The 27,256-nt window shown below is 37.6% G+C and overlaps 1 protein-coding gene across 1 annotated transcript in view; it reads left to right on the plus strand.

The window, feature by feature from the left end:
* The window catches only part of LOC136866781 (histone-lysine N-methyltransferase 2C-like), an 811,555-nt gene that overhangs the window by 319,725 nt on the left and 464,574 nt on the right, over nt 1-27,256 (plus strand). Inside the window, 2 exon segments of the mRNA XM_067143888.2 lie at nt 2,829-2,960; nt 26,668-26,788. Coding sequence (XP_066999989.2) covers nt 2,829-2,960; nt 26,668-26,788 — 253 coding nt within the window.

Consider the following 27,256-nt stretch of genomic DNA (forward strand, 5'->3'; position numbering starts at 1 on the left):
TTACCAAAATTCAGACTTTTAATTGAAAACTGCCTTTACATTTTTTAAAAATTGTATTTTACAGAGTAATTTATATTCAAAATTTATTTGCTTCATGACAGAATGCGCCTTCCAGAATGTGCTGGGGTAGCTTTCTGTACTTTCATTCACTTTGGTGTGTCTACAGTGTGCTTCATATTTGCTACATTGAGTAAAATTGTAATTCTTTTATATTCAGCATTTTAAGGAATGTCACAGTATCACGTAGCAGGCAGTGTGCAGAGAAGCAGAATCCGCGAACACTGGTGATTCCGACAGTTTCTTGAAAAAGCGTGGCTCATATAATCAATTCGTACACACCAAACAATATTGTTCTTTTGTAATGCCAAACACAAACAGACTTATGATTTTAAAGGAGAGAACTGCCAGCCGGGTAATCATACAAGTGTGGGATGGTCATTGACTGTGCTGCAATGCACATGGAAGCGAGAGACTTCCTCCCCTCGTCATAGGAATGTTCGATAAGCTGTGATATTTTAAGGGCGTCGGGCACTTTCCATGCAGTAAAAGGCATCTATAAATGCAAACAGTATAGTAATCCGAAGAAACAAAGCATTTGCACACGGGAGCCAGCATAATTTTTCCTAGTCTTTGAATCTGTGATTTTTTTTTTTCCTTCGTTGCTTGAGGTTATGTTTGTCAGTGATTTATCCAAGTGTATTAGGGTTGGGCACTATGTCGCTGTTTCAGCACACTGTGCTGGTGCACAGTTATGTTCCACTGTTCCAGAACACAGAGTGTCAATTGTTCCGAAACATTCTCAAGCGAGACGGAGACACTGACTCGCTGTCCCGTCAGAAGTGCCACTATGCACTCACTGCCCTTCGCCTACTAGCTGAACTGTGCAGTAGGCGCATGGGACGCGGGACTGTAACTGCGCAGTGTAGAGAGAACTTCAAGAGGCAACATTACATGCTCCACGCCAGTGGGAATGTGCCTGTACGGAACGTGCTGTGTGGGGTGTGCCTGTGTGTAGTTATCGCCATGTCCAGCATAAAGCTGCACGGAACATGAACGAACAGTCGGAACACTGAAATTCGCGTCCAATAATCACGTTTAAAGGCTGCTTTTAGGTTAAGAGTTTTCCGGTCAATATGAAATACACATAACACGGTTACAATGGCAGTACAGGTGTTTAAAAGTAACTAATTCAAGAATATTTTCACCGGTTGAATGTATTGGCCTGCATTGTGAATAATTAGGGCCAGGATAAAACTTCACGTCACGTGAGAAAGCAGTTGGAACTCTGAATGAAATACTCACCCAAAAAATCATGTCTAAATTTTCTTTTTAGGATAAGAATGTTTTCATTCATTCTGAAATACACCTGTCACGATTACACTGCCAGTACAGGTGTTTACAAATGTCACAATGTTATTTTCACCAATTAAAAGTATACTCGCTCAGTTGAAGAAACATTCGTCAGTGCTGTATTCATGTACACAAAGTACAAGTGGAACACGAAAATAAAACTGTGGGATGTTCAAGTGTGAAATGTCTTGTCATTGTGCCGGTTGAAGGTCCCTTTACAGACAAAATAGAACATAAATTGTATTTCACTCTGTCCGGTTTTTTTTTTCTAGTAAAAAAGTCCTGGACAGGACTCCGATGCGACATTATGCAAAGTTTACCATCTTTCGTACGGTTTAATTACTTTCGTGCTGTTATGCTCTTTGCACTTCGAATTCCTTCCCTCTCAACTTCCATTTACTTTCTTTAATATCTCGAAAATGAACACTTTCTCGGGGATTGACATTAAAAATTAATTTGGACTTTAAGAAACTTTTAAGCCCAAGAAAAATATAGGTCATCGCTTTGGAATTAAAGATATAACTGGATGAAAAAAAATGTTTACACTCCAGCACAGGGTGGCACACAGCCGGTATCGACATTCAGACTCAGCCAAGGCCAACTAATCTATCTAGTGCGGCCTTACACAGCACGTTCGGTACAGGCACATTCCAGCTGACGCGGAGCATGTCATGTTGTCTCTCGGAATTCTCTCTGCGACGCATTTACAGTCCCGTGTCCCGGCACTCTGTACCGAAACACTCCGCCTCAAGCTCCTAATGTTGCGGAACAACTGAATGTTCCGGTCTGCCCAACCCTAAAGTGTATTACTGTAAATGCACTTTGTTGGATTCATGTCAGAAATAGTTTTTTCTTCATGTAATTTGAATGGTTTAAACTGTGAATCATGGTGATTGCAAGCATAAACAGTAACAGGTCTTAGAATATTTTGTGACACGGCAAGGGTTGGTATTTCTGAATTACGAGTTGGCAGTTAATTCTAAATTATGTAATTCAAAGTCCATTTTTTGCGTCCCACCGACTTTGAATTAACAAGGTTTTACTGTATTATTGCTTCTGATGACATCTGTTCTTCTGATCACCTTCTTTAGTACAGTGTTAAATAGCATAGTAGAAGAATCTGCCTGGCATAAGCCATGCTCTATACAGTCATTATTTTTCATTTTCCTTGCTCTAGGTTTTTTTAAAATCTGCTGTAAATCAGCAAATTTCAGTATTATCTCTCACTCAGTTTTTTTAAAATTTTTTTTAACATCCCATGTATTGTGGAATATGTCTTTTCTTGACTGAAGAAATTTGTTTTGCATGCATTATTTTCCTGTTTATGACCCAAAAAATGTCATCAAAATTAAATACTCTTGTTGGAATAAAATATTTTCATTATTTAACTAACAAGTAATAGAATAAGCTTGTACAAATAGAATGGCTTGTTTGTGTCAGTGTGATGTGTTATAATAACAGTAATTTGTTTGTAATAGGTCTTCCCAACATGGACAGCAAAGATGTTGAGGAGATCATAAAAGGTGTCTTAACTGATGAATCTCAGGAATCTCAAGAATCAGCATATCCATTGGGACCTGTGAGTTCTGCCACATCTGTGCATGGGGCAAGTGGAGGCTCTAGCTCTGGAGGTATTGTGTCACCTTCACACACTTCTCATCCAGGTAAGAAATATAACATTTGTGTCAGTTGTATGGTGGTTCCTTCTTTTAGCAAATTGGATAAAGATTAAAGGATTACAAGCTCACCTGAAGTGCTCTACTCTTATGATGAATAATATAATTCTCACTATGTAATGACATAGTGATGTTCTCCAGTAATCCTGATTAAATAGATAGAGGCAAACTACTGTACCTTGGTCTATGAGTTATGATAGAATGCAACCTCGATTATCCACTCCTGGAAACGCTGTTTTCCCAGATTATTTGTTCAAATTACGTGGTCCTGCAATCGTCCTAATTAACTTGTGTTTTTAAAAACCTGCATTATCTGTTCATTCCGAAATTTCAGTCCCATGAACGTTAAATCCTCAATCAAGCATTTTTCAGGAAACAGTATCTCACAAAATTATGGCTGTATCATGCCTATGGATCTTCACATTAACTTTCCATCATTGCAGTAATTAGAGCAAGTACAAGAAAAGTGATGGGTGGTGAATTTGCTTAAGGGAGCATCCTCGTATTGCATTCATCTGGTATTGTTCAGGGAAACTACATAAGTTATAAAGCAAAGTGGCTGCAACAGTTAGAAGGAAACAGCGGGCATTCTGACAGCTATGTATGAAGATGGAACAATTTTTGTTAAATATTTTTACTTGTAAAATGTCTATATTATGTCCAGGTTAGATATTTATTATTGGCAGACTTTTTATGATTGTATCACCGAGCAGTTTCCGGCAGTTCTCTCAGGGCACTAGTTGCTGGGTTTTCAGAAGACAGAGATTGAATTTGTTTCTTCATAACACAGGCCTAGTATTTTAATGTAGACACCTTACGAGTCTTGAGAGTTTGCGATATGCTTGGAAGCTTTCTCATGTCGCACGACTTGAAATATTCTTACCGATATGGTTGGTCAAGGCTCAGTTCTGAATAAGTGGGACAAAGTGTTTGCAGAATGTAGTTTCTCTGCACTTTTACTTATTTTGATGCATTGCCCAAAGTGGATCTTTTACAGTTGCTGCAGTTTTAAATGATGCAATAAATCTTCTGGCCATCAGGCATTATGTACGGTTGTTTTCTTGTTACCTGAACATATGCTGCACCTTATATATACCATATTTATGCGAATAATCCCCGCATATTAAAAAAATTGAGGCATGAAATTGGGGTGTGGGTTTTATTTGTGTCAAGGTTGGCAACACGCTTGTGGTTTAGATAGTTTTCGATGTTGGGTGTACAGTTATGTTTTATGTAACTGCTGATGGAAGAAAACTGCCCCAAATGTCATATTTAAACGGAAAACAATTCAGACTTTTAATTCAAAACTTCCTTTACAATTTAAAAAAATTGTTTTTACAGAGTAATTTAAATTCAAACTTTCTTAGCATCACGATGGAACGCGTCTTGCGAAACGTGCAGGGGTAGCTTTCTGCATTTTCAATTGCTTCTGTGCGTGTACAGTGTGTTTCATAGTTGCTCAGTTTGAGTGAAATCGTAATTAATTACTATTCGGCGTTTTAAGGAACATCACAATATCATGTAGCAGGCATTGTGCAGAGAAACGGAATCCACGAACACGGGCGATGCGACAGTTGGCGAAAAAGCGTGGTCATAATTATAATCAGTTCACACACACACACCGAACAATATTGCCAATGCCGATGAAACTGCATCTTTTTTTTTTTTAATGCCAAAATCAAACGGTCTTATAGTTTTAAAGGAGATATGGTCACCGTACTGTGTTGCAATGCAGACGGAAGCGAAATAATTCCTACTTGCTCTCCTCGTCATAGGAATGTTCGATAAGCCATGGTGTTTTAAGGGCATGAGGTTCTTTCTGTTCAAGTAAAAGGCATCTAAAATGCATGCAGTACAGTAATCCAGTGAAAAAAGCACTTTCACAGAGGAGCCAGCAGAGATTCTCCTTGTCTTTAAATCATATTTTTTCTTTCATTGAGTGAGGTCATGTTTGGCAGCGAGTTATCCCAGCGTATTATTTGAAAACTGTAAGTGCGCCTTGTTGGATACAGTTTGGAAATAGATTTTCCGTGGCATTTGAAAGTTTTAAACTGTGAATCAATGTTAATTGCATGCAGTAACGAGTCTTAGAATATTTTCTGACGCGACAAGGGTTATGGTTTCTGAATTACGAGTTGGCGGTTAATTCGAAATCACGTAATTCGAAGTCACAGCTTTGCGCCCCTGCGACTTTGAATTAACGAGGTTTTACTGTATCGCAAAACTAACAAACGAGTTCGCAGATGTGTCTATTTCAAAAGTTTACATTGCACGAAAAGAATTATCCACCACTGGTCGTATTACTCTCAGAGTATAAAAAGAATCTCATGTGAGAAGTGTTTTAGATGTGGAGTGTTAAGAATTTGTAAGTAATTTTGGAGAAGATTCTGGTGATGCAAGATACAAAGAATCTTTCGAACTACAGCGAGTTGAGCATATGCAAGTTCAGATTAATGAAATACCTCTCACGTAAGAAGGCCTACTTGCCAATTTTCATGGCAAATATATTTTATAGCAGTCATAATGCATTTTTATCTCAAATAAGTTCAGGCAAAGTAGCTATATCCGTCATGTTCATATTTGCGTAAAGACCACGTGGAACTCGAGAAGTGATATGAAATGTTTATTTATGCTTACGTTACTCTTTCGCTGGAGGCAATTTTAGTTCATTTCATTTTTTTTTTTTTTTTTCAAAACCATCCTTCCTAAAATTAGGGTGCAGGGATTATTCGGCAGCGGGGATTATTCGCGTAAATACGGTATATACCTCTATAAAGCCATGGAACATTGTGGGATATTACTGAATTCTCTGAACATAAGATGGGGATTTTTACATTTACATTTTTATTTTCCCGCTTATTCCTAGAATGGCATTTCAGTGTTGTTATCACATGAAGTAAACATTTTCTTAACCCGATGAGTGCTACACCCGCCTATAGATGGGCTGACGTGGCCGCTCCACCAGTGCTACGCCCGTCTATAGACGGTACGCAAGAATTTTAATTTTTTTGAGTTTCCTGGTTCACTTTCGAGTGCGAATTTGATCTCTGACATGTTCTGCCATCTGTTGGGCATTTCATAAAACTAATTGATCAGAGATTATAGCTTCGGGAAGCAACTTACAGAGCTTTTTTGTAGACGTCTGTGGAGTTCATATGTGATGTAAACAAACATGGCGGTTCAACAATCTATTTGCTCTTGTAGCGATGTTATTTCCAATCATAGAATCTTTCAGTTATTAACCACAGAGGAAAGTGATTATGGAGATGATCATTTTAAGGAATTGTTAAGCGATTTTGAAAGTGAGAGTGATAGAGAGTGTGCCAAAAATATTGTATGTAAGAGAGAAACAGAGCGTCCTTATAAACGAAAGAAGAAAAACACCGTGATTACAAAAGCTATTTTATCACTATTTTCGTGGCAGATGGATTACTTTTCTTCACCAGGGTCTCAAGTAACTGTGACAGGCTCTGAGGGCCAAGTAGTGTTTGATAACGACCCGAAAATCATTGAATTTTAGAAACTTTTTTACCAGTAGAGTTGGTACAGATAGTTGAACAAATTGGCATCATAAAAAACCAGTAGAAAACCTTTAACTATTACCTTATTCCAGGTCTGGAAAGTATTTTAAAATATCAACTTATATACTTCTAAGAAGTTACATGTATTAGCTGTCTACAGAGTTCAGGGAATAATATTATTTTGGGCTCTTTACTTTCTATAAAGATAATGCCCACAGGGACACATAAGTGTAATTTTGTTTTCTCTCTAAATAATATTGAACAAAAGTGTAGGATTTCCCATTTGCATTTAGATTTATAATCAACCAACATTTATAAATATTTTAAGCTAATCACCCCACTGATAAGTTAAGAATTGAGGCTTCTACAAATTTTTTACTTATGAATGAAAAAACTCAGCACTGAGGTACCAAACAGTCAACTGATATCTCAGCACTTAAAAGGTTAATTGGGACTGTAGAAAAAGGATTACTTTTACCAATCACATTTTTCTTTTAGGTAGCAAATTAATACTGAGTACCAGGTGAGTTGGCCATGCGATTTCAGCCCCAGTATTTGCCTGGTGTGAAAATGGGAAACCACGGAAAACCATCTTCAGGGCTGCCAACAGTGGGGTTCGAACCAACATCCCACTAGCTACTGTTATGGTTTTCGTAGACTCTGAGATGCTGGAATTCTGTCCACAGAAGTTCTTTTACATGCTTTTAAATTTATCGATTTGAGGACGACGTATTTAAGCACTTGGAATTACCATTGGACTGAGCCAGGATCGAACCTGCCAACTTACTCTCAGAATGCCTTAACTGTCTGAGCCCCTGATCCCAACGTTCATATTTTTACATTAAAATGTCCTTATAAAATGTTGCACATGGTGTCCGAGTATTGTTCAGGCTCCCTTATTAACTGCCATATTTGCCTGTGTAGGCTTGATTTTCTTAACTGATAAATCATGACATCCGTATCCCTTCTGGTAAACATGAATGATGGCATTAAAGTTCCTTACACTGCTGCGAAATGAGACCACTTGCCCTTACAGGATAGAATTTGAATGCTTGTTTCAAGCAGTAGCAAGAATATATCCTACACATTTTGTTTTCCCGCTTATTCCTAGAATGGTGTTTCAGTGTTATCACGTGAAGTATACATTTTCTTAATTGGGACTGTAGAAAAAGGATTACCTTTACCAATCACATTTTTTCTATTAGATAGCAAATTAATACTGAGTACCGGACGAGTTGGCCATGCAGTTACGGGCGCGCATCTGTGAGCTTTCATCCAGGAGATAGTTGGTTCGAACCCCACTGTTGGCAGCCCTGAAGATGGTTTTCCGTGGTTTCCTATTTTCACACCAGGCAAATGCTGCGGCTGTGCCTTAATTAAGGCCACGGCCACTTCCTTCCCTCTCCTAGGCCTTTCCCTCCGCATTGTCGCCATAAGACCTATCTGCATCAGTGCAACATTAAAAAAAAAAAACTTTTGTAACAACGTTAGATGAGAATATCAGTTCAGTGCTGTGACTGATAATTTCAGATACAAAAGGAAATTCATGTAGCACAAAAATGGTTGAAGTTGAAAAGCCTCAAAATATGACTAAATGCTCGGTATGCAGCATTTAGCAAGTTACATATATTCCAGCATTCGATGTGGTAAAAACCGCACTTGTTGTATATGCATAACCTAACATTTAAAAAGTTTGTATCATTCCGACCTATACTGGCTTGTACAGAGTGTGTCTTAATATGCTTTGCAGGCAAGCTCAAGGACATGAATAAACCAAAATGTCTTGGTGATTGTACCTTTTTTTTATGTGGCTTGCGATTAGTGACGGGAAGAATTAAATATACAGTATTACCCCACATTTACGTTCCCAGCTTTTACGCTTTCCCATCTTTTACAACATTTTTTTGTTGGTTTCCTGAGATATCTTATGCTCACAATGTATTGCGACATTTTATGCTTCCCGCCATTTACTCCACGACAGGCCGTTCGAGAAGAAAAAATTTGAGGTAAATGACGTTGCAACTAACCTAAAACTCTTTGAGTAACTATGGCATGATATAGATCTTGATTCCCATAGGGAATCTGAAATATTTGTCCCAAATGAGTAAATGTATACGATCAAATCAAATAACCATGGTCTATAATAACTCTTAGAACTCTCAGTATTGAACTTCAGCTTATCCAACGTAGTGAATTTTTGATATCAGGTATTTTCTACAATGTCCTACACCTTATTTTCAAATCCGACAACAAGTTCAATTAACTCTTTAAATCTCACATACCCACAAACTTTCCACCATAATCCTATGACTTTTGAATGCAAGTAAACTAACACCCAATGGAAATTAAAAACTTGTATAATACCCCACATATAGTATCTGGGTAATGGCAAAATGCAGAGCCCAACAAACCTGCAAAGAAGAAGAGGAGATATTGGGTGTTTGCTTTATTGCTAATTACAGTATAAGCCACAAGAAGGAGACGTTATCAAGTGATTCAGTAATCTTAATACTTAGACTTTCACGGCCACTAAATGGCATTATGATCATTATTTGGGGACATTAGGTCATGTACAATTAATTATCAACTGACGCGTTTTGATCCTGCGACCAGAATCGTCTTCAGAGCAGTAACAAAGCATGTTGTTGTTTGAGTCATCAGTCCATAGACTGGTTTGATGCAGTCCTCCATGCCACCCTATCCTGTGCTAAACTTTTCATTTCTACGTAACTATTGCGTCCTACATCTGCTCTAATCTGCTTGTCATATTCATACCTTGGTCTACCCCTACCGTTCTTACCACCTACACTTCCTTCAAAAACCAACTGAACAAGTCCTGGGTGTCTTAAGATGTGTCCTATCATTCTATCTCTTCTTCTCGTCAAATTTAGTCAAATCGATCTCCTCTCACCAATTCGATTCAGTATCTCTTTATTTGTGATTAGATCTATCCATCTCACCTTCAGCATTCTTCTGTAACACCACATTTCAAAAGCTTCTATTCTCTTTCTTTCTGAGCTAGTTATCGCCCATGTTTCACTTTCATACAATGCCACACTCCACACGAAAGTCTTCAAGAACATCTTTCTAATTCCGATATCAATGTTTGAAGTGAGCAAATTTCTTTTCTTAAGAAAGCTCTTCCTTGCTTGTGCTAGTCTGCATTTTATGTCCTCCTTACTTCTGCCATCGTTAAGTTATTTTACTACCCAAGTAACAATATTCATCTACTTCCTTTAAGACTTCCTTTCCTAATCTAATATTTCCTACATCACCTGCCTTCGTTCGACTGCACTCCATTACTTTTGTTTTGGTCTTATTTATTTTCATCTTGTACTCCTTACCCAAGACTTCATCCATACCATTCAGCAACTTCTCGAGATCTTCTGCAGTCTCAGATAAAATAACAATATCATCGGCAAATCTCAAGGTTTTGATTTCCTCTCCTTGGACTGTGATTCCCTTTCCAAATTTATCTTTGATTTCCTTTACTGCCTGTTCTATGTAAATATTGAAAAGGAGAAGGGACAAACTGCAGCCTTGCCTCACTCCTTTCTGGATTGCTGCTTCTTTTTCAAAGCCCTCGATTCTTATCACTGCAGACTGATTTTTATACAGATTGTAGATAATTCTTCGTTCTCGGTATCTGATCCCTATCATCTTCAGAATCATAAATAGGTTGGTCCAATCAACATTATCGAATGCTTTTTCTAGATCTACGAATGCCATGTACGTGGGCTTGTCCTTCTTGATTCGATCCTCTAAGATAAGACGTAAAGTCAGGATTGCTTCACGTGTTCCTACATTTCTTCTGAAGCCAAATTGATCTTCTCCCAACTCAGCTTCAACTTGTTTTTTCATTCTTCTGTAAATAATATGTGTTAAAATTTTGCAGGCATGAGATACTAAACTAATGGTGCGGTAGTTTTCACACCTGTCAGCACCGGCTTTCTTGGGAATAGGTATAACAACTTTCTGCCGAAAATCAGATGGGACTTCTCCTGTCTCATACATCTTGCACACTAAATGAAATAACCTTGCCATGCTGGTTTCTCCTAAGGCAGTCAGTAATTCAGAGGAAATGTCATCAATTCCAGGTGCCTTGTTCCTATTGAGGTCACTCACAGCTCTGTCAAACTCTGACCTCAAAATTGGGTCTCCCATTTCATCAGCGTCAACAGCCTCTTCATGTTCCAGAGCCAAGTTATCTACATCTTTACCTTGTTACAACTGTTGGATTTGCTCCTGCCATCTTTCTGCTTTGTCTTCTTTCCCTAGAAGTGGCTTTCCATCTGGGCTCTTAATATTCATACACCTAGATTTCCTTTCTCCAAAGGTTCCCTTGATTTTCCTGTATGCAGCATCTACCTTTCCCAGGACCATACAGCCTTCAACATCCTTGCACTTCTCCTTCAGCCATTCTTCCTTAGCTACCTTGCACTTTCTATACACTTGATTCTTTAATCGCCTGTATTCTTTTCTGCCCTCTTAATTTCTAGCATTCTTGTATTTTCGTCGTTCATCAGTCAGGTCTAGTATCTCCTGAGTTATCCACTGATTCTTAGTTCTTATTTGAAAAATGGCGACTACTCTGTGTGAGTCTGTGATATCCGTAGTAGATAATGGTGTAAGATGCAGTGAAAAATGTGGCAAATGCAGAAGAGTAGTTAAAAATGGGATTCTGTGTCGTAAGTGTGATGAATGGTACCATTTTCGTTGTGCAAATATTGTAAATAGGACTGATATTGAAGAAAGTGAGTGGCTGTGTCCCGAGTGTAAACAAACTGATAGTGAGGCAGAACAACAAGAAAGAGAGACTTACGAAACTATAATTAAGATTTTAGGAGTGCTACAAGAGGACTTATGCGCTCTGAAACATGAAAATGAATGCTTAAAGGACAGAATAAAGAAACTGGAAGATAAAGAAGACATTGGAGAAGAAAGATCACCGTGGACGGAAGAGACGCGTGGCCATTTTAGGCCTAATGTTAAACATATGGGAGAAACTACCTACAACTTAAAACCGGGAAAAAACTCTTTGCAGTGCCAAAATAGATTTCAGTTATTGCAGCAAGTTCCAGAAGAAGACACACCAAGTTTTCCAAATAATTTTAAATCCAGTGGAGGTAAGAAAACCAACCGAAAGTCAAGATCGCCAAAGATTCATCTCTACGCAGACAGTCAAGGGCGGGGTATGGCAGAAGGCATCAAGGATGAGCTGCAGAATCCAGAGACTGAGGTTTTAGGACTAATAAAACCAGGTGCCAAAACTGAAGACGTCCTTTCAAGTTGTGATCCTGTGTTAGAGAAGGACAGTTATGTGGTGATTGTGAGTGGTACAAATGACATTGCTGCAAATGAAGGTGAGGAACTAATTACGACTCTCAGAGGTAAGATTTCCAAACTACCTGACTCAAAAGTAATTGTAGTAAATGTGCCACCCAGGTATGACCTTTTAGAGGACTCATGTGTGAACAAAGCTGTACATGATGTAAATATAAAAATCAAGAGATTATGTAAGAGTTTTAGAAATGTCTATGTAGTAGATACTTTAGGTCTTGGCAGGCAAATGTTCACTAGACATGGGTTACATCTAAATGGTAATGGAAAAGCAACTCTCTGTAGACAAATTGCTACAATTATCAACAGAGATTTGCAAACTAATCGGTACTTAAGAAAACCCATACCACTAAACTGGCATATACAGGGAAACTTGCCAGAAAACCCAGACCCTTAAATCAAGATCTATGTACAAGGATCTGGGTTCCAGGGAAGTTCTCAACTCATGAGTCAAACGTTACCCAATTGCAACAGTCAAGTTTTAGGGAGGAAGGAGGTCTGAGATTGCTCTTGGTAAACTGTCAGAGTGTAGTAAATAAACAATTAAAATTCGGTACATTGATGGAATCTTATGAGACGGATGTGGTGATAGGAGTGGAATCGTGGTTGAGAGAAGGGGTGGGTAATACAGAAGTATTTCCAGAAGGGTATACAGTCTATCGTAGAGACCGAGGAGATAAAAAAGGAGGAGGGGTATTTATTCTGGTGAAGGAAACTTATTGTTCGCATGAATGGTTTACTGATGAAAGGGATGAAATATTAGGGATAAAATTAGTTTGTGATAATATGAAGGAGGTGGGAATTATAGGAACATATAGGCCTGGAAGAGAGGAAAGAGATATGGAAATATTTGAGAAAATAATAGATTATACTCATAAAAACAATAATGATACGGTAATAATTGGGGGAGATCTAAACTTGCCTGAAGTTGAATGGAATGGAGCTGCAAGTGAAGCCCATGAACAGAAACTGGCAAATAAGTTAATTTGGGAGGGAGGATTTACACAAGTAGTACAAGAACCAACTCGTCTCAATAACTTGCTAGATGTATTCTTGGTTAAACCATGGGAAATTGTTGATAAAACTGAGGTAATTGAAGGAATAGGTGACCATAAGGCTGTAATAATGGATGTAGGACTCGTACCAAAAATGTTTAATAAGAGGGTCACAAAAGACAAGAAATTATACAGAAAAACTAAAGTTGATGAATTTGGGACTTACCTTAAATCACAATTCAGTTGTTGGATAAGTGAAGGGAATAATGTGGATACACTTTGGACTAAATTTAAAGGAATTATTTGGGAAGGAGAGAAGAGATTTGTACCTGTTAAGAAGGGTAAAATGACCTCAGACCCTGTTTATTATACAAGGGAAATAAGAAAATTAAAAAGAAAATGTAGAATAGTAAACAGGAAAATCAAAGAAGGTAGGGAGAATAGAGAAACTAGAAAACAACTAATGAGAGAACTGAATAGAGTGAAAAAGGAAGCAAAAGAGAATTATATGAATGGCATTCTTCAAGAGGGTAATGACCACAAAGGGAAATGGAAAAAGCTGTATTCATATTATACCATATGATCAGTGTAACCTTTCCCGATGCCTCTATCTTATGTTGCTGCGCCACGTTGGGCGACCAATTTTATATATGCCTTAATTTTGAGTTGCGACCTTTACCAGCATATCTGTCTTACGTTTTTGAAATATTACCTGTGCATACACATATGTAAATATTACTCCGGTCTCTTAATTCTAAGTATCGGGTCGCAAGTCACACAAAGATTCCAAACTGGAATTGTATTCTCGAGCATAAGTTCTAACATATGGCATATAATCATTTCTCAGGGTAAAACTCACTTCGTTGTTCCTAAATGCATTAAATAAATCGCGGATTCCGTTGAAGAGTCGCCATCCGTTGAAATATTTATAATATATCCTTATATTAAAAGAAGTTATCAGATCCTCACCTAATATTAAGCGTAAGCTAGCTCAATAATTCCGTATGCTATCCTACTACTACCTACTTAAGGATTATAAATGCAAAATCAAATCTATATACAATTTATTAGCATGCTAATGTATAATTACAATGAATCATATATATTCATTGGCAATAAGGAAAGGAAAATCGTAATATTTTAAGTATCATCCCCAAAGTGCTTGGGTTCCGGAATAAACATATTTGAAAAACGTTCAAATCTTCAATACATTTGCTTACATAATTGATAATAACCAAATTATACCATATCTTCCATGATTAAATTCGTATGAGGGGACAAATAGGGATCAGACCTTTATTAAATCAAGGAGGAGTGGAATATCTTTCATTTAATGTTGTTTGGAATTTTCTTTGGGGCATAAGTTAAGTTTTATTTTGGTTTTCGGTCTATTTGACCAACAATTTAAATATACGTTTGGCTTCTTGTTAGTGACTTTCCACGTTACGAGATAAGCATTAGCATTTTTAATTATGGGTTCAAAACACCCATATAGTTACCAAAAATTCCTATCATAACCCAAATGAATAGATTAATTCAGTACATCACCATCTGTACAACATAAACCAACTAAATCTAGTACGGAGTGCTATAGATTTGACGGTACGTCATTCTAATCTGCGAAAATCGTGCCATACAGTGCAAGTCATGTGCTAAAATATTTACATACTCCCAAATATTTCTTCGCTGTGCCATAGTTTCGATAAAGCAGACCGTACTTCGGGTAAGCGCTAACATACCGACCTTCAAATACGTAAATGTGCGAGATTTCATTCTACTCCTAAAGATATATATATCGTAATACGTAACAAACACGTAACCTCACCATATCCTCTTCCGAAAGTTACAACGAAACAAAAACAACATGGATCGAAATATGCATTCAACTCAACATGGCCTATATTCATTACTTGCAGTGCTAACCCAAATCTAATATATTACGTAACACAGGAATCCGCATTCTAATTATCTATCCCATTCTTCAATAACGAACAGAAGCATGTTTCCTCATTCTACATATAACATGCCACATTAACATTTCATTTCCTCTGTAAATATATATATCTTCATATTTAAAATATATCATCACTCAATTCCACTAAAATAACCCCTGTATTACGGACGCAGTATTCAATAACCTGACTATTCTTTATACACTGCAACTTCGTAATATCAAACACTTCTTTATCATATTATTATCATACTGGCCATGGTTGGTATACATATTGACCCGAATTTCTAGGTTACGTCTTATATCTCGCTTATATTTATACATCCACAACTGGTTAAACGCTTCACGGTCTATACGTATTAATTGGCACAAAACATGCATAAATACACAGTCAGATCTAGTTTCCAATAACCTTAACATTATCACATTAGCACTGCAGTTATATAGCACAAAATAGCACTTTTCATCGGCTAATAAATCGCATTTATATTCATATATCTTCTCATTGGCACTTGATCTCTTATATCTAGCACTCCTGTATACCTATAAATATTTTTCATTAATTGATTTGAAATTCATTACGATGCAACTCGTAATACTTATCTCAAAACTGGATTTCTGCTGGCTCTCAGCTGGACTACGGCATCATGGAACAGGCAATCGCTGCGATCCGAAGACTACGTCATCTGCGGCTTCATCTTGGGTCTTGGCTTGAGCTAATCAGTCTTGAGCAAAACATTTCCTCTGTTTAAGCTGAGTCCATGTCACCAGTCATCATGCAATCATAAAAGAACAAAAACATGGTAGAGTACATAGTATACTGGTGAAAAATAGGCAATTCAATTCCCAATACTTGTTGTTGGAAACTCATGTTAGACGAAAATATTCTTTTCTTTAAATTTATAATGTTCTCTAATTTGGCCTATTCCTTGTTCTTTCTTTTGCTTAAACAGCTATTGCCTCCCTCCTGGAAACAATAAATTTTGCCGTTATGGTACTACTTTCGGCAACGTGTAATTCAGCTGAAGCTTTCTTTTCCCGATTCTGACTTCAGATCTCACAGTGACGAATATTTCTTTCAAATATACTCCTTTTCCGTATTGTATTCTTGCAGATAGAGTCTTCTATTCCGTTAATATATCAATATTTCCGTATGTGACGTTGAGTTGATCTTTTAATAATCTTATTATAAGCCGTGCAGCTTCCCTTAAACTTGTATCTTTCATCAGTCACAAAGTAGTCAAGAATCGTTCTCTTTCAAATTTTTCCGTCCGTCATTATTTAACTCTTGAAATTCTTTTCCCTTGCGGCCGGGCGATATCGATTTATTCGATCACTACTCTGTGTACTTGCACCTGAAGTTATTGTCCGCCATCTTTGTCCACTGTATTCATTCCATTGACGGCCGCTAATGTAACGTAATGGTACAATATATTAGGAATCAAAAAGGAAAAGGAATCCAAATTCCTACAATGGTGGGAGAAGGGGGTGAACACTATTTAACAGATACTGAGAAAGCAAACCTCTTTAGTAGGGAATTCTGAGATTCAGTAGAAGATTGTCAGGACTTGGAAACCGTAACAGAAGATAGAGAGGGAGAGACACAGAGGGAAACAAGAAGCTTCTCATTTACAAATGAAGACATTTTCAGAGAAATCCAACTGCTTCAGCAAGGAAAAGCAGCAGGAAGTGATCAAATTACTGGGGAGGTATTGAAGACAATGGGGTGGTATATAGTGCCTTATTTAAAATTTCTCTTTGACTATGTCATAAATAATAATGTGATACCAAAGGAATGGAAGGAATCTATAATAATACCAATTTATAAAGGAAAGGGTGGAAAAAGGAAACCAGAGAACTACAGACCAATCAGCCTGACCAGTATAGTTTGTAAAATACTGGAGATTTTAATAGCAAAGTACATCAGAGGGATATGTGATGATAAAAATTGGTTCATGAGGAGCCAGTATGGATTTAGAAAGAAATTTTCTTGCGAGGCACAACTGGTGGGACTTCAGCAGGACATATCAGATCAGTTAGATTCAGGAGGCCAGTTAGATTGCATAGCTATAGATCTTTCCAAAGCCTTTGATAGAGTGGAACATGGAATATTATTAAAGAAATTGGAGGGAATAGGATTGGACGTAAGGGTTATACGTTGGATAAGAACATTTCTAAATTCAAGGGTTCAGAAAGTCAAAGTAGGAAATAATATATCACAGGAAGGGAAAGTCTGGAAGGGAATTGCACAGGGTAGTATAATCGGTCCGTTACTTTTCTTAATATACGCAAATGACTTAGGGAACAATATAACATCGAAAATAAGATTGTATGCAGATGACATAATTGTTTACAGGGAAATAAATAACATTGAGGATTGTTCAGAATTACAAAGGGACCTTGACAGTATCCAAGAATGGGTTGAAGAAAATAATATGAAGATTAATGGAGGCAAATCAACTGTTACAACATTTACAAACAGGAGCTTTAAAACTGAATTTGAATATACTTTGGATGAAGTAGTTATCCCAAAAGATGGCAAGTGCAAATACTTAGGTGTGAGATTTGAAAGTAATTTGCACTGAAGGGTCATGTTGATGACGTTGTTGGGAAAGCATACAGATCGTTACATGTCATAATGAGGCTACTTAAAGGATGCAACAAAGAATTAAAAGAAAAAAGTTACTTAAGTATGGTTCGTCCATTATTGGAATATGCAAACAGTGTTTGGGATCCTCACCAAGAATACCTAATAGAAGAACTAGATGGTGTGCAGAGGAAAGCAGCAAGGTTTGTAACAGGGGATTTCAGGAGAAAGAGTAGTGTATCAGAAATGTTAAAGGAACTTGGGTGGGAAACTTTAAGTAAGAGAAGGGAGAAAAGTAGACTTATAGGATTATATAGAGCCTATACAGGAGAAGAAGCATGGGGAGATATCCATGAGAGGCTTCGGTTGGAAAATAATTATATTGGTAGAACTGACCACAAGTACAAAATTAGAAGGAATTTTAGCAGAAGCGATTGGGGTAAATTTTCTTTCATTGGGAAGGGCGTGAAGGAGTGGAACAGTTTACCAGGGGTAGTGTTTGATCCTTTTCCAAAATCTGTACAGATATTCAAGAAGAGAATAAACAACAACAGAGATAATAAATTAAATGTTAGAGGGCATTCGACCAGTGCAGGATATATTGTAAATAATAAATGTGTGTGATTAAATTAATTCCATCCCATGGTCTAAGGAGTTTGGACAGCCCAAGTAGGGGACTGCCTGTAGGGGTGAAGTACAGTGGGGACTTCGAGGGCCCTGGGACCGCTACGGTAGCTGTGAAGGCCCTTCAGGAACTCTGAAAAGTGGTGGCAAAAGGGGCTCTGGTTAAGACGCAGCAGGTCGTTATGCTACTTAGGTTCCAAAATGGGTAAAATATAAATATGTAAATAAATTCAGTGTTAATTTTAATCTTATACCAGTTGTATAGTATTATTAGACGTAATTTCACATACCGTACTGTATATGAGTTGACTATGTTTGTAAGATATTATAAGTAGAATTTTGTAAACAATATAAATTTATTAAGGATGATCTGTGTGTTTAATAGAAAAAATTATTAGTGTAAATTGTATAATATTGTATTCTAGGAAAATTTTCTTCATCTCCTGTTAATTTAAAATTTAGTGCTTGACAATAATGTATTTTAGTGTACCATTTGCCACCGAGGTAGACACCTCATTTGCAAATAAAGAGATTTTGATTTGATTTGATTTGATTTGATTTGATTTGATTTGATGTTTTCTTCCTTCCTAACATCTCTTCAGCAGCCCTACTGACTTCATTTTTCATGACTCTCCACTCTTCTTTTATAGTGTTTCCTTCAGCCTTTTCATTTAGTCCTTTTTCAACATGTTCCTTGAAACAATTCCTCACACTCTTTTCTTTCAACTTGTCTAGATCCCATCTTTTTGCATTCTTAAAGAAACTTTAAAAAAAAATGTTGCTGTTCTTCTTTTTCTTCTTATTATTACAATATATTAGAATCATTCCGTGTTGATGGTTTTCACTTTACAAAGGAAAATTTAGTGTGTCCTCCTATTCATTATTTAACATAATTCCATCATTAGATGTAGTAATAAAAGTCAAACATGTTTCGACTCGTTTGAGCCATCTTCAGTGAAAAGAGTGGGGTAAAAATTATTTACATAATAGAAGCTAAAAATGTGTTAAAACATAATGAAGGAACAATTGAAAAACAAAAGAGACATGAAGGAAATAAAAAACAATACAATATACACACATTTCCATCATTAGATGAAGTAATAAACAACTCCTTTGAGACATCTTCAGTGAAGAAAGTTAACATTTTTACACAATTGAATCTAAAAAGTGTGTTACCTAAGAAGATGGAAACACCAGGCAAATGCTGGGGCTGTACCTTAATTAAGGCCACGGCCACTTCCTTCCCACTCCTAGCCCTTTCCTGTCCCGTCGCCGCCATAAGACCTATCTGTGTCGGAGCGACGTAAAGCAACTAGCAAAAGAAAAAAAAAAAAGAAGATGGAAACGAACAATAAGTGTTTATTTCTGTCCTATCTCATTTATTTTCTTCTTAGGTTTAACACACCTTCAATTATGTAAAAATGTTAACTGTTTTCACTGAAAATGTCTCAAACGAGTGGTTTATGTGTGTATATTGTATTGGTTTTTTTGTTTGTTTGTTTTTCTATCATGTCTCTTTTGTTTTTCGTCTGTTCTTCATTATGTTTTTAACACATGTTTAGCTTCTATTATGTAAATAACTTTTACACTCCCCTTCCCTCTCTTCACTGAAGATGGCTCAAACGAGTCGAAACATGTTTGACTTTTATTACTCCATCTGCTGATGGAATTATATATTGAATAGGAGGACACATTAAAATTTCCTTTGTAAAGTTATTATTATTACATAGCTCACAGATTTCTCATCTGATACTTCATTGTAATTGCATGGGTAAATAATGGTCAAACACAGTTGTACTTCGGATTACTTTCTAAATTTACACTGAACTGTCATTGGGAAACTTGGGCATAATTCTACTGATGCTGAGAACTACAGCTTTTTGGATGTGTCCAATCAGTTAGATGGGCAGCTGAAGCTTTTTCGGGGACTGTTTCAGGTTGTTTTGCACCAGTTCTGTTGCTCCAATTACAACTGGTACTATCGTTACTTGGTCCACTCACCACTGATTTTTAGTTGACTGAATATTTGAACTGTAGAGCACTGCAAAGCGCACCATCCAAACGTGTTTGGCACTGCAATCTACAGAGTGACATCTGGTCTATATGAGCTATATTTCCGTCAGTCAGGATGCTCATGTCCTAGTACACTTTGTATTCGTATCTGTTGTTTTCTTGTACAGGTAATACAGTTCCACTAGAGTTGTGACCAAACCATACTTGATGGCAAATGCACTATGTATAATCTTACCAATAAGTTTGTGTCTTTGCTTGTAGTTTATGAATGTCAGCACTGAACAACCTGGTGTTACATGCCTCACTGTTTCTTACTCCATACTGCATTACTACTACTACTACTACTACTACTACTACTACTACTACTTTTTTGTTTGTTACGGCAGGGGAAAATCTTTTAAAGAGACCACTGTGTGTGGGAGTTGGATTTCCACCAACTAAAAACCCCTGCCCTCTTCACTCAGACCGTTCTGGAACTGCTTGTCGGCATGACATCAGAATGGAGTGATGTATATTATTAAGTTCTTCCTTTCTCTTCTTTCTCCTTCATCCCCATAATGCTTGTCGCCATTGCCTTTACTGTGTTCCAGGCAAACGGGCTCTCTAACATAATCTGAACCAGATTCCCTGGCGTGAGTCGTCGGCCAAGTTGTTGGCAGGCTTTCCTTCGTTCTTCTTCCCATCGAACACAGTAGAAAAAAGTGTGTTCTACTGTATCCCTTTCAGAACAGTACCGACAACCATCTCCCTGCGTCTTTCCCATCTTCATGGCGTATACGCCGAATCTTCCATGTCCTGTTAGGATCTGTGACAGATAGTAATCTACCTGCCGATGTCTACATTTAAGCCAGTCTCCTATGTTGGGTATTATCTTTTTTGTCCATTGGCCAACATCGGTTGTGCCATCCCATCGGTTTTGCCAGTCTAGTAAGAGTTGGTTCCTCGAGGCTTTCTTTTCTTCAGCAGATATAGTTGCACCCCTTTCATGCCAAAGTTTTCTCTTTACAACGAGGATGTCAATGGGAATACTGGCAGCTACAACTTGTAAAGCTGTTGTCAAAACAGTTCGATATGCACAGGTAACTCTGAGCAGCATTTTCCTCTGTACTCTTTCCGTAGCTCTTCGGTGAATCTTCCTCCTGAGTGCATTGTGCCAGATAGGTGCAGCATAAAGTAAAATGGAATATACTGCAGAGCACATAATCTGTCTCTTAACTGTTCTTGGTCCCCCGATGTTAGGCATAAGTCTGGCTAATGCCGATGCCTTCTTCTCTGCCTTTTGGGTTACTGCCTTCACATGTGCACCAAATGTGCAATTCCTGTCAATAAGAACCCCAAGGTATCGTACAGACTTTCCTGGGATAATCACTGTATCATTTAATAAGAAACGGACATTTTTCCAATTCCTGGAACCTTTCAAAATTACAGCCTCAGTCTTATGTGGAGCCAATCTCAACTTATTATTTACCATCCAAAGGTTAACTCGTCTCAGTGATTCATTTACTCGGAAGGTCAGTTCTTCTACATTCTCTGCTATTACCACTATTTCAAGGTCATCTGCATAACCAATAGATGTTGTCCCTTTTGTCAGCTGCAGGCGTAAGACACCATCATATAGAATGTTCCACAAGGTGGGTCCTGGGACAGATCCCCGTGGAACGCCAGCACTCATTTCAAGATCTTCTAAATCATGAAATCGTATTCGTCGTCCTTTGAAGTACTTAACGATTATTTATTGTAGATACTGAGAAATGGTCATCCTACGAAGTTCTCTCAAAATAATGCTCCAAGAAGCAGTGTTAAAAGCATTTTTGACATCTAGCGTTATCAAGGCAGCCCATTTCTCACTGCTTTCTGCCTGTATTTGAATCACCTTCTCAATTGCTTGGGTTGTGGTTCTACCCTTTCTAAATCCAAACTGGTTCGAAGAAAGTCCTCCCTGTTGTTCAAGTTCTTTCTCCAGTCTAGTTTTAATCAATCCTTCATAAAGTTTGCTCAAGGTGTTTAATAAGCACAGTGGCCTGTGTGCTGATGGATCTAATGATAGTTTTCCTGCCTTCAATAACAGCACTAGCTTGGCTACTTTCCACTCATTGGGGAATTCACGCTTTTTTAATAAATCATTGAAGACTGATAAGATCCAACCAGGTGCCACCTCAACTGCATACTTGATGGCTTCTGGTGGGATTCCATCTACACCTGGTGCCTTACCAGTCTTCATATTGCGTGCTACCTCTTATAACTCAACCACAGTGAACGGTTCTGCAACACAAAAATCTGATTCCGTTTCAAGTCTGTCATTAGTACAAGGGAACAACTCCATTGCTATGGCTTTCCTTCTATCAGCTGGGAGCTGAACTGGTACCCTGTTGATTATTCGACCGGTCACTATCTTATATCCCACTCCCCAGATATCACTGTCTAGATCTTCGCATAGCTTTTGCCAGAGATTTCTCTTAGAATCCTTTATTAGCTTCATTAGTTGCCTCTTTGATGCCTTATAGTCAGCTTCTAATTGTATTAAGTTGACCTGGCTGATTTTTTTCCTAGATCTTGTAAGAATTCGTCTCTTGCAATTGCAGTCTTTCCTTTGCATGTCTATTTCATTGTTCCACCTGTAAGGGACTCGTGTTTTATATTTTGTTGATCCCCTCAATCGACTGGTCCTACAAGCATCTTTAAGAACAGCAGTTACATCTTTTAGAGTATGTTGCACTGTATCTACAGTTTGTGACATCCACTCGATTGCAATTTTAAAAGTTTCCCAATTATTGTTCCACACCATTTTCGTGATATCATTAAGCTTCTTTGATCCCTTAACTTGAAAGTAAATAAAACGATGGTCGCTGAGAGATTCATCTTCCATAACTTCCCAGTCAACAATGAATGATGCTATACCCTGCGTTGAGCAGGTGACGTCTATGAAGGACTCTGAGTTCCCTCTGGAAAAAGTTGGTAAGATTCCAGTGTTATGAACCTCCAAGTCTAGGGTCGCTATCCATTCTGCCCAATATTCTCCCCTACGATCTGCAGTTGATGCCCCCCACAGAGGCGACTTGACATTTAGGTATGTCATAGAAAGAAAGAGATCCACCTTATCAATACTAAATTTAATATTGTTATTTAAAACAGGACCGGTTTCGACTTATTACAAGTCATCTTCAGCTGTCATTTACATACACATTACATTACATTACATTACATTACTTCATATGAATTTCACAAAACGTATATGATTGTTTTATACCTTTCTACTTTTTATATATTGAAGTGTGCTAATGTCTTCTTTGCATGAAGTGTATTTTAAATAGCATATAATTGCAGGAGTTATTCAACAGAGGTTACAATTACCTAGATCACTATTAATTCAAACGCACTTCACTTTGTTATTGTAATTTCAACTTTGAATTCACATTACTCATTTTGACGAAGTCTAAGCCTAATAAGAAGTATCTGTATAAGCACATGCGGCTACATTTAAGCATATTTAGTCGACTAAAAACAATGCAATATAAAAGTCCTTTTAAGAACTATTATTAGTAAAACTTGAACGATAATGCTATATTCAAGGTCAGGTGTAAACAAGAAATTTTATCATGTGTTGTAATTTTTTAATGTGTTAAAGATAGATATCTTTTTAATATTCTTGATCCTTTAAACTTAGATGTAAGAAGCAGAATTTCACTTCTAGACATACTACCTAATGTCTATCAAACACGACATGTTTATTTGTAAGATACAACTGTTTGAACATGATTCTAATGTGTATGTAAATGACAGCTGAAGATGACTTGTAATAAGTCGAAACCGGTCCTGTTTTAAATAACAATATTAAATTTAGTATTGATAAGGTGGATCTCTTTCTTTCTATGACATACTATAGATATCAATATGGAACATCATGAAATTTATTAATCAAGATTGACATTTAGGTCTCCGAGAATGATAGATTCAATACCTGATGCCATGCAGTCCTGAACTATTGCATCTACTTCAGCTTTGAAAGTATCAAAAGGGATGTTAGGAGAGATATAACAACAATAAATCTGATATTGCTGAAGTTGAATACCCAAATATCCTTCTTCTGCCCTTATGCTTAGCACCTCCAACTTATCATTTAAAAAATATGCAGCTACATCACATCTTTTGTCCGTGAACCAACCACCTTCAGCTACTCGCCTTCTGTTTGGCTCGCTAACAAGTACTAAGTCTACTTTCTTTTCCAAGGCTGTCGCATACATAATGTCATGACTGTCGGATTTCCTCATGAGATTCGCCTGCAGTATGTCCATTATTGGTCGTTTAAATTCAGGCAGAAAGCAGGTGTAGATGGAATCCCACCAGAAGCCATCAAGTATGCAGTTGAGGTGGCACCTGGTTGGATCTTATCAGTCTTCAATGATTTATTAAAAAAGCGTGAATTCCCCGATGAGTGGAAAGTAGCCAAGCTAGTGCTGTTATTGAAGGCAGGGAAACTATCATTAGATCCATCAGCATACAGGCCACTGTGCTTATTAAACACCTTGAGCAAACTTTACGAAGGATTGATTAAAACTAGACTGGAGAAAGAACTTGAACAACAGGGAGGACTTTCTTCGAACCAGTTTGGATTTAGAAAGGGTAGAACCACAACCCAAGCTATTGAGAGGGTGATTCAAATACAGGCAGAAAGCAGTGAGAAATGGGCTGCCTTGATAACGCTAGATGTCAAAAATGCTTTTAACACTGCTTCTTGGAGCATTATTTTGAGAGAACTTCGTAGGATGAACATTTCTCAGTATCTACAACAAATAATCGTTAAGTACTTCAAAGGACGAAGAATACGATTTCATGATTTAGAAGATCTTGAAATGAGTGCTGGCGTTCCACAGGGATCTGTCCCAGGACCCACCTTGTGGAACATTCTATATGATGGTGTCTTACGCCTGCAGCTGACAAAAGGGACAACATCCATTGGTTATGCAGATGACCTTGCAATAGTGGTAATAGCAGAGAATGTAGAAGAACTGACCTTCCGAGTAAATGAATCACTGAGACGAGTTAACCTTTGGATGGTAAATAATAAGTTGAGATTGGCTCCACATAAGCCTGAGGCTGTAATTTTGAAAGGTTCCAGGAATTGGAAAAATGTCTGTTTCTTATTAAATGATACAGAGGTTATCCCAGGAAAGTCTGTACGATACCTTGGGGTTCTTATTGATAGGAATTGCACATTTGGTGCACATATGAAGGCAGTAACCCAAAAGGCAGAGAAGAAGGCATCGGCATTAGCCAGACTTATGCCTAACATCGGGGGACCAAGAACAGTTAAGAGACAGATTATGTGCTCTGCAGTATATTCCATTTTACTTTATGCTGCACCTATCTGGCACAATGCACTCAGGAGGAAGATTCACCGAAGAGCTATGAAAAGAGTACAGAGGAAAATGCTGCTCAGAGTTACCTGTGCTTATCGAACTGTTTCGACAGCAGCTTTACAAGTTGTAGCTGCCAGTATTCCCATTGACCTCCTCGTAGAGAGAAAACTTTGGCTTGAAATGGGTGCAACTATATCTGCTGAAGAAAAGAAAGCCTCGAGGAACCAACTCTTACTAGACTGGCAAGACCGATGGGATGGCACAACCGATGTTGGCCAATGGACAAAAAAGCTAATACCCAACATAGGAGACTGGCTTAAATGTAGACATCGGCAGGTAGATTACTATCTGTCGCAGATCCTGACAGGACATGGAAGATTCGGCGTATACGCCATGAAGATGGGAAAGACGCAGGGAGATGGTGGTCAGTACTGTTCTGAAAGGGATACAGTAGAACACGCTTTTTTCTACTGTGTTCGATGGGAAGAAGAACGAAGAAAAGCCTGCCAACAACTTGGCCGACAACTCACTCCAGGGAATCTGGTTCAGATTATGTTAGAGAGCCCGTTTGCCTGGAACACAGTAAAGGCAATGGCGACAAGCATTATGGGGGTAAAGGAGAAAGAAGAGAAAGGAAGAACTTAATAACATACATTACTCCATTCTGATGTCATGCCGACAAGCAGTTCCAGAATGGTCTGGGTGAAGAGGGCAGGGGTTTTTAGTTGGTGGAAATCCAACTCCCACACAGGGTGGTGTCTTTAAAAGATTTTCCCCTGCCATAACAAAAAACTACTACTACTACTACTACTACTACTACTACTACTACTACTACTACTACTACTACTACTACTACTACTACTATTACTACTATTGAAAAATAAACAAGCAGAAAAGAGTGGGTTATCTGTGCTCATGCATTACTTGAGAAATATTTTGCAGAAGTACAGTACACAATACTTAATACAATCACTTTAGGATACAGCCTACTTGATAAGTTAACTGATTTAGAGCAGTGATGTGTAAAAAATCTGTAGAAACAAAGGTCCTTCTTCATATTTTATTCATATAAGAAGCTAAATAAATTACTGTAAAGTGGGATATATACAGAATGTGTATGAAATTGTGTAGTACTAATGAGGTTTTACTCTATGATATCACAGTCATTGGATGTGGTAGAATATTAAGGGAAATTTCTTTTTTATGATGAACTGTACAGGTTTAAAAAATATAAGGATAATTTTTATTTCTAGGTCTTCAGACTGGATTGAGCCTTGGCAGGTCTCAAGTGTCGGGCCCTTTACCTTCTGTTGTACAGTCAAATCTGTCTTCCCCTGTTAGCTTTCCTCCACGGTCACCATATGAGTATAGCAAGTATGTATTCTGATTATTATTTTTAGTCTATGTTTCTAATAATTTTAGAAAATATCAATAACTATACAGTAGAAGTCCGTTATAGCGAGAATTCATAACAGCGAAAAATTTACTCGCTATAGCGGATTGTCGTTATACCCGATTTTTTTATAAAAGTCTAAAGAACCCCCATGCACATTAAAATCAGAATGAAAAGGCAATCAGTTTGTTCAAAACTTGCGTTTCTGCGGATGGAAAGGCAATCAGTTTGTTCAAAACTTGCGTTTCTGCGGATGGTATCCTACGGCTTACTTGTTTGTTATTTTTCATGGAAGTGTGAGTTTAATTTCATTCTGAAAAAATTATAGTACCGCATTTCTCCGAATCCAAGACAAACCCCGCTTTTTCCTTCAAAAAATGTAAATCATTCTCAAAAATTGCTTTGTAAAATCATATGAATGCCTTTGTTGTACAGTACGCATTTTAGGT

The sequence above is a fragment of the Anabrus simplex genome, chromosome 3 (assembly GCF_040414725.1).
Source record: "Anabrus simplex isolate iqAnaSimp1 chromosome 3, ASM4041472v1, whole genome shotgun sequence".
Taxonomy (NCBI): Eukaryota; Metazoa; Arthropoda; class Insecta; order Orthoptera; family Tettigoniidae; genus Anabrus; species Anabrus simplex.